This window comes from Chelon labrosus (genome assembly GCF_963514085.1).
Source record: "Chelon labrosus genome assembly, chromosome: 18".
Classification (NCBI taxonomy): Eukaryota; Metazoa; Chordata; class Actinopteri; order Mugiliformes; family Mugilidae; genus Chelon; species Chelon labrosus.
Window position 1 is genome coordinate 5,738,142 of NC_140351.1, and position 8,319 is coordinate 5,746,460.

Here is an 8,319-nt window from a genome sequence, read left to right on the forward strand (position 1 = left end):
TGTTGACGGAGGGAATACATGAAAAAATGAAAATAAAAGTGGTTTAAAAATGATCGTCCATGTGTTGTTTACCTTATGTTGTTTTTTAAATGTATAACGTTTCTGACAAAAAAAGAAAGGAAAACAAAACAAAACAAACAAAAAAAACAATGCGGATGCTTCGCGTTACCATAGAGAAATTTCAACCAATCAGAATCGCCATAAAGTACTGGCAAGGTTCGATGGGAAAAGTAAAGTTTTATATGACGCTATTAAACACGAACACGATTTATTGTGATTTATCAGTCTATTAATTATTTTATTTATTTATTTTTTATCATTCTCGAGTACATAAATTAACGTGAGTACCGTGCTATTACACTACTAGTTAGCTAGCCATTTAACGCTAGCTAGCTAATTGTTATTCAATTAAACATAGCTAGCTAAAATGTCAGTTAGCTACCAGCTATCTTTACCATTATCGTGTAAGTTTTTAGATAACCATTTTATACTAATTGTACTATATTTACATTGCTTATCATTTGTTTTTTGGCAGTTTTGTTAGGTATTTAAGGTCAGTGATTGTAATCCACCTTTTGCAAACACTTGCAATGTTACTGTGTGAAACAAAATCAATAACTTATGAGGAAACTTGTCCATCTGACAGACTACTTTGGTATTGGGCAGTTGTTGCATTTATGTAAAATTAAAGATAAACTCATTAACCAATTTAAGATAGGGGAGTGGTTTTAAAGAGGTGATTATGTAGTTAGTTTCAGCACTGAATCAACTGCCAATTTAACTTTATAATTGTGCCTAATATTGGCTTTAATCTGCACAGGCCACACATATGGAAAACCCATCTAATTCACAAAGACTGGACCAGACTGAACACCGCGGTCAGCAGCAGCCCCGGTCGTTGCCTGTCAGGCTGAGGCAGAAGACGGAGGAGAAAATGCAGCCACGTGCGCTTGTGCCCTGCCTTCCTACCCCTGTTTACCAGCCGACCAGCCACAACCAGTCCTGTAAGCATGTCACAGAAAGCACATTTACCGGCTCACCTTACACAATCGCGACTTCTCTCCAGCCATTCAGCAACAGTATCAGTGTCTGGAGTTCTCTCGGCAAAGTCGGTTTGACTCTGCTAAATAATTTGAGGGCATAGTTCAATTTCTTTGAAGTGAGGTTGTATTATTCACAGTCAGTGTATTACTAACAGTAGATGGTGGTTGGCATGCCTGGAGAATTTCGAAGCAGTTATCGAGGCAATTGTAGACCAGCAAACCTCATATCTCATACAACCCCTTGTCAAAGAAACTAAACTATACTTTTAATATGTGATGGGAACTAAAAAGTCCTAAAAAATCTTTAAAAAAAAAGTTCAGTGTATTCTGTTTAACTTGACATTTTCACGAGTTTCCTTCACAGTTGGGTATTTTCAAGGAGGTTCCTTCATTTTCCTGGCCAACGGGACACAGAATCTGCAATCCAAAGACATGACCACAAAAACGCCGCAACCTTCGTCAAGCACCAGCTCACAGAACTATCCGGAGAACCTCAGTTGCACACAACGCTACTGTGTGCCCCCAGCGACAGGTAAGACATTATTTCCAGACCTGTAGTTTAACCGGCACAGCAAAATGGAAAAAAAAAAATAAAAAAGAATCATCTTAATCTCCTGGTCCTCTACATGGAGTTTGCCCTTTCTCCTACTGTTTGTGTAGTTGCTCTGTGTGCGGTTTATTACCTACCCATTAGAAGATAAGCCTTTCCAGAGAAAGGGCACTCCTGTTATTGTTGTCCATAATCAAGCCAGTGATATGAAGCTTCTATCTTACAGAGAAGTAAAGCCTTATTACGTAAACTACAAGCCTTAAAATGAGAGATACAGACTATACTTGTTGACATAATCACAGGGTTGTGTAAAAACCCTGATCTATTATTATTTCCACGTTTACCAACCCATTTGAATTGGTTTTCAAGGTTGTCCCCAGTTCATGCCAGACTGGACACAGAGCTGGCCATCGATGTCCACACCACAGACACAACAGCCTCCACCGGGAGCCCCTGAGTACAGCAGGGATGCTGTGAATGTCCCACAGATGAATTGCACACCGACACTGCCAGGTAGCTCCTAATAACCAGACCTGCTGCTCAATAGTCAGTTGAAACACCAAGAAGGGTTCCTCTTTTCATCTCTGTAAACGTCAGCCACTAACTGTATTTCCAGGGAATCTTTAGTGATGATCCCCCATAAGTAAGGATGGCATTTTAGTAACTCCGCTAGCCCACGAATTCTTTGTTGGCAGGCCATCAAAACACATAAATAGAAACGTATAAGTTCTTCCAAAAGGACATACAAGGTAAAACAACATATGCATCACTAGAATAACAGCCGTTTTGGTTAAATATACTAAATATCAGGGAGAGAATGTTGATAAAAAATTTATTTAAAATGTAAAAAAGACACCGGATGTCTCTCGGGATAAATGAAGTATCTATTTATCTATCTATCTAGTACTCTATTAAAAAAAACAAAAAAACAATAGGTTTAAATATATGTATACACAAATGTAATATAAGAAATTAAGATAAATACAAATAAATAAACAAGGGCGAGGTGGTTAGCACTGACAGCGAGAAGGTCCCGGGTTCGAATCCATGGGCCGACTGGGCCTTTCTGTGTGGAGTTTGCATGTTCTCCCTGTGTCTGCGTGGGTTCTCTCCAGGTACTCCGGCTTCCTCCCACCGTCCAAAGACATGCTCATTAGGTTAACTGGTGATTCTAAATTGGCCGTAGGTGTGAGTGTGAGTGGTTGTCTGTCTCTCTGTGTTAGCCCTGTGATAGACTGGAGACCTGTCCAGGGTGTACCCCGCCTCTCGCCCGATGACAGCTGGGATAGGCTCCAGCAGACCCCGCGACCCTTAACGGGAACAAGCGGTTACAGAAGATGAATGAATGAAATAAACAAAAATAAACTAATAGATCTACATCTTTACTCGGTAGGCTTTGCTCTCACTCAAGAACAATTAGTCAAATTTTGTACTTGAAAGTACTTTTCTTTCTTTTACCATTAACATTCTGCTCTACTCCAATTTACAGGGTGTTATTGTACCACCACCTTATACCACGGTGTTTATTGGACAGCTAGAGTAACTAACTCACTTATTACCATTACATATTAGGCTTGTACTTACAATATGTCTGTGAAGGTTTATAGTCATCCAGGTCATGGTATATCCAAAAAAAGTTTCAAAAAGGCAACAGAGTTTTTTGAGAAGACGTTTCACCACTCGTAACTTCTTCAGTTCCAGGGGAAGTTTGAGGTTTAATAAAGGAAACTCCTACTGAGACTTGTTTGTTGTGTAAACAACCAGAAACCAGTGCAGCTTGTTGCAAGTACTTGTACTTAGAAGACATCTGATTCTCATCATTATATTAACTAACAGTATGTATGAGATGTTAAAACTGTAAGGCTCACACTTGCACACTCCATTTAAGTCCTTATTTTTGATTCTTTAAGACTTTTATCACCTGATGCGCGACATAATACAAGTGTGGTATTGCTGCTATCGCTCAAGCGAAGGATCGAAATAGTTCCTGAAGCACTGACCGACTGCCCGCCGGAGTGGTTGAGAAATTATATTTGACACTGACTTCCTCAACGGAGCTTTTGCTCCTCTGTAGCGTCTGCAGAGGGAGCCAGATCCTCTAGCTCTGAGTTTGACGTGAAGCAGTCGCTGCAATAGAAGCTGCAAATTAATACACACACGGAGTTAATCAGTAAGCCATATCAGTAGCTTGCCTTTTTATTCGAATTTTTATTTGACACGCAATGAGATTTCATTTCATGTGCCCATGATTTTGTTCTGCAAGCTTTAATACTGTGGTCATAACAGTCTAAACCAAAACAAGATAAAAGATTTCTTTTTTTACGGTGACTATAACCAGATGCAACATTTTGATTTAGAAAAATGAAAAACAAAACAAAAAAATGTTTTACAGCCGGCGTGCAGAAGGCGGTATTAATTATTAAAGAATTTGTGTGTTTATGGAAGTGCCAAATGATCTCAACCTCGACTGACTGATTCTCTTCTCTTCCTTGAGAAAAGAAGGAGAAACTCTGGTCTGTCCGCAGAAAAGAAATTCCTTTCCCAAGACAAACAGCAGAGCTCCTGACTCATAGAGGAGGGGGGGGGGGGGATAGATAGAGAGAAGGAGAGAGAGAGCAAAGCACTCTGTTGACATCAGGAGGCACAGTGATGCCATGGTGATGTCAGTGCCTCTAATTGTAAATTGCGCGCACCGCCTCGCTGTTGGCTGCGGTCGCGTTTCAGTGAGAGTGAAGACTCTGAAGGGGACAGCTTCTCTGGGAGTAGATGCAGTATGGCTGTAACTGGGGATGAGACAGAAGCAGGTACTGTATGTCTCTTTTCGCTGCTCTTTCTGAACGTAGTTGCCTTGCTGGTGATGTGGTTGAAATATTAATTTAGGAATCTCTTAAAAAACGATGAGTGAAGGAATTCACATTTGCAGTTTGAGCTTCATCGGAATGGAAGAAATTGTGCTTATTGTGACATTGGCGTTTCACATGTTTTTTATATTTATCTGTGACTTTTTTGCCCCCAAACCAACTTTAAAATGTCAATAACTTCTTCAAATAACATCAGAAGCAGACTCCTTTTAAAAAAGAAGCGATGGGTGATAAATATTAGTCTAGTCTTCCCGTCAGTTTAGTTTGCTCAGAAACATTTTCACAGGCTCCGCTCGCCTCGTCTTTCTCTCTCTCTCTCTCTCCTTCCCTCCTTCTCTCACTCCCTCTCTCCCTCTCTCCCTCCGTGAAATGCTTCTCTGCCCACTCAGAGCACATAGCAGCAGTGGCTGACGTCACCGCTTTTCCTGGAACAGGCCCCCCAGCAGCGCCGCGTAGATGCGAAAGCGGCGGATGAGGCGCCCCGCTGACGTCAGCCGTGTGGCCACGCTGTGATTACACGGCGGCCCCCTTTTGCAATTCCATCATATCGCAGAATTAATCCGCCCCGTATTATGATTATGATACGAGGGCCCAGTGAGTTGTGCGGCACTGGCACCGAGCGCACAATGAACAGAAGGAGAAGCGGATAAGAAGGGCACACGCTCCCTCTCCCTCTGTGTGAAGTGCTTTCTTTTGCACTGATACACACATTTGATTGTTTTATATCAAAGTATGTGGGATTCAGTCACTCATACTCTAAGTATTTATATTTCTTATTAATGCCTCAAGACTCTACCCTGCAAAAGTTTTAAAGGCGTTGCAGCATTATTAGGTGTCAAAGACTGAAAACAACGTTCACTAATTAAAATCATCCAAACTAGTTATGACATACGCTCACTTGCCAGTTCATTAGGTACACTAGTGCACTCAGTCCTGCACTAAATCTTCCATCATGGCTGCTCTAATGGGCAGCTTATGTTGAAACGGCGTCAGAGAGGTGGTGAATCAACTGCACGATCATTCTGGAGGAAGTAGTTTGTGGTGCTGTTGAACTGCATTGAATTAATAAACATTTAAACTAAACAGACGTTATTTCCGTTATTGAGTCTCGCCCACACTGACTAAAACCGAATCATCACCACAACACATTAGTGTTTCATTAGTGCTACAAAATGAAAACACAGTTTAGTCAGCAGCTCTCTCAGTTATTTGAAACAAATGCTTTGGATCATGACCTTCATCAAACTAAGATTTGGATTTATGTTTGAATGCATTTGTTTTCACTAGTGTACCTAATGAATTGGCAAGTGGGTGCAAGTAAAGACCGGTCCAAGTACAACAGCTAGATAGATAGATAGATCTTTATTTATTGGTGTCCAGTATACACTATGTATATACATATATTTGTAAAAATACAAATATTTCTGATCACTTGAACATTAATTTTAGATTTTATGATTGTGACACAATGATTCATGAGTTCATAAAAAATAATAATGACAATAATGAGCAGATCATTTGATAATGAATATTGCTAAATGAAAAATAGTAATACCTACACTTGTGTGTATGTGGAGGTTGAATTTCATATATATAATGATTGTTTTTGTCAGATTTCCTACAGCTTATAAGGCTTCTTCTTTACATGATTTTGATATTTTACTGGAAACCCAATTTGGTAAACTGCTTTGATTTACATTATTCTGATCTAAGAGTCTCTCATTAGTAGCTGTGTGTGTCTCCACAGGCTCCACCGGTGACATGAGTAGCTGCCAGCTGCGTAACACCACCTCCAGCCTCCCCCACGGGGCGTCGAGGGCCGGGGATTGCAGCTCCCAGAAACCCGTGGAGGAAGTCTTACAGAAGAGGGAGCTCCGCTTAATGAAGAACAGGTAGAGAGGGCCGCTTCCGTTCACCGGGCTGGACGTTAGAGACCAGGGAACTGACCTGTTATGTGGATGTTATCAGCCAGAACAAGATATAACCCACTATCAGTCAGACTCCGCTGGATATATTCACTTTTGGAGGATGTCTGTTATCTCCTCTCTGCTCTTTTCCAGTGTGTAATGACATAATCATCTAAATAACGATGGAATAGAGTAGAAGAAGTCCACGTAATAATAATAATAATAAGTCAAAGGCTGTCATCAGGTCACCACATGATTCTCCTCCATCCCAGGGTGTTTATCCGTTAATTCTTAGGTTGTGTGTTATCCACTGTGTAATGTGTGTTTGGAGAGAGTTGGCTCACACTGTTGTGTTTGTTGTAACTAACTTAATGTCAGTACAAATACTGACTTCATCCTTCTTTACTCTGCTTAGTCAGCAGTAAATCATCTCGCTGCTGTTCATTTGTTTTGTTTATAACGTCCGACTCCTCATGAGCGAGCCTTTTATGTGAATTCCTATCCTAAAGATTATCTGATGTCTTCACAAATACCCTTCTGTTTCCACACCAGAGAGCGTATATGTATATGTATAGGTGTTCTTTCTGATTTATGGTTGGAGTGAGTGGTCCCTGTTGAATCTGGGAGAGAAGCCAACATGTTGAAGGCTTTGCCGTTGCTGCTTCCAGGGAAGCTGCCCGGGAGTGTCGCCGGAAGAAGAAGGAGTACGTCCGATGCCTGGAGAATCGCGTGGCCGTGCTCGAGACGCAAAACAAGACTCTGATAGAGGAGCTCAGAGCCTTGAAGGACATCTACCGGCACAAAGTCGAGTGATCGCTGCGACGACGACGACGTGGGGACAGTGTCAGGTCTGTTCCTACGGTGCGTCTTGAGGACTCCGCTTCTGCGCGCTCGCACAAAACACTCCTTGTTCTTGCTGTTACATGTGTTTACACGATGATGTCAATGTCTCAGGCCCTGAATTATCCAACGCAGCACCACCGACAGGAAAAAACAACCCTGTTTCGGATCAAGCATTCAGCGAATATTATGAGGAACTGATGTCCTTTTTGCACAGGCAGCTCAAGCAGGGAAAGAAAGGAAGGAAGGGATGTGGGCACCACCTGCAGAGCTGCAGCGTCTTTCAGCAGACGGACAGTCAGACGCTAAAGCTCCAGCTGCAGAAGCTGAACGTATAGTAATAAATAGATTTGTCACAAATGCCTTTGCTTTCCGTCACCTTGCTGTGTTTTCAATCCATTACGGGCAGTTCCAGAATTTGGCTCGACTAAAATAAATAATTTTGTGATGTTCTTTGTTCAGGGGGGGAAAGAGCTGCCAGAAGCCAAACGTTCAATCGTCAGGGCTTGGGTTAGTTTATACTACATGTCATTCCACTTCCAAAATCCTGATGTAAGCAGGAACATGTCCAGGAACATACGTCCACCTGTCCTCCCCCCTCTCACCCATCCTTTCACATTTAGTGTAGAGACCTACCAGGATCTGTTGTGCATTTACTCAGTGGCATTATTATTTATATGGGCAGGTTTACCCCACACATTTGCGTCCATTATTGGAAATTATATTAACTTAATGTTCTTCACATCTTTTTCTTTTCTTTTTAAACTTATGTGTCATTTGTTTTAATGACAAACGTGTTCCAGTAAAAAAAAGATTAACTCACTGTTTCTGTTTTAATGGTTGTTTAAAGTCACACAGGATTGTTTTTGCTTCCATAAAGTTCTTGTTCCATCTCTCTGCTGTCGTCACACGCAATAAATTCAAAAGTCTTGCGTACTTCGGCAATGTGAGCTCATTTGATATTAGCTCGGGCGACGATAAGGCACTTACGCGTCGAAGTTCCATCCGGAGCAGGCCAATAAAGCTTTTATCGCCAGGCCTCGGAGTCTCAACCTTGGGCTTCTGCTCAGAACACAGAGTGCTGTCCTTTGTCTTGATAGCGAGGACCGTCACTGACA

The 8,319-nt window shown here is 41.6% G+C and overlaps 1 protein-coding gene across 1 annotated transcript; it reads left to right on the forward strand.

Annotated features, from left to right (window-relative positions):
• Positions 1 to 508: 508 nt before the first annotated feature.
• LOC311503271 (cAMP-responsive element modulator-like) lies at positions 509 to 7,990 on the forward strand. Its single transcript, XM_084565910.1, has 5 exons — positions 509 to 1,004; positions 1,408 to 1,575; positions 1,963 to 2,106; positions 6,202 to 6,346; positions 7,030 to 7,990. The coding sequence occupies exons 1-5, from the start codon at positions 830 to 832 to the stop codon at positions 7,172 to 7,174; spliced, it is 777 nt and encodes a 258-aa protein (XP_084422036.1). The 5' UTR covers positions 509 to 829; the 3' UTR covers positions 7,175 to 7,990.
• Positions 7,991 to 8,319: the final 329 nt, after the last annotated feature.

What these genes read in the sequence shown, in the direction of transcription:
- LOC311503271 (XM_084565910.1), top strand. Translation starts at nt 830, where the DNA reads ATGGAAAACCCATCTAATTCACAAAGACTGGACCAGACTGAACACCGC. An exon ending in CTGTGTGCCCCCAGCGACAG is followed by an intron (nt 1,576 to 1,962) that starts GTAAGACATTAT and finishes TTGGTTTTCAAG; the next exon opens with GTTGTCCCCAGTTCATGCCA. An exon ending in TTGCACACCGACACTGCCAG is followed by an intron (nt 2,107 to 6,201) that starts GTAGCTCCTAAT and finishes GTGTCTCCACAG; the next exon opens with GCTCCACCGGTGACATGAGT.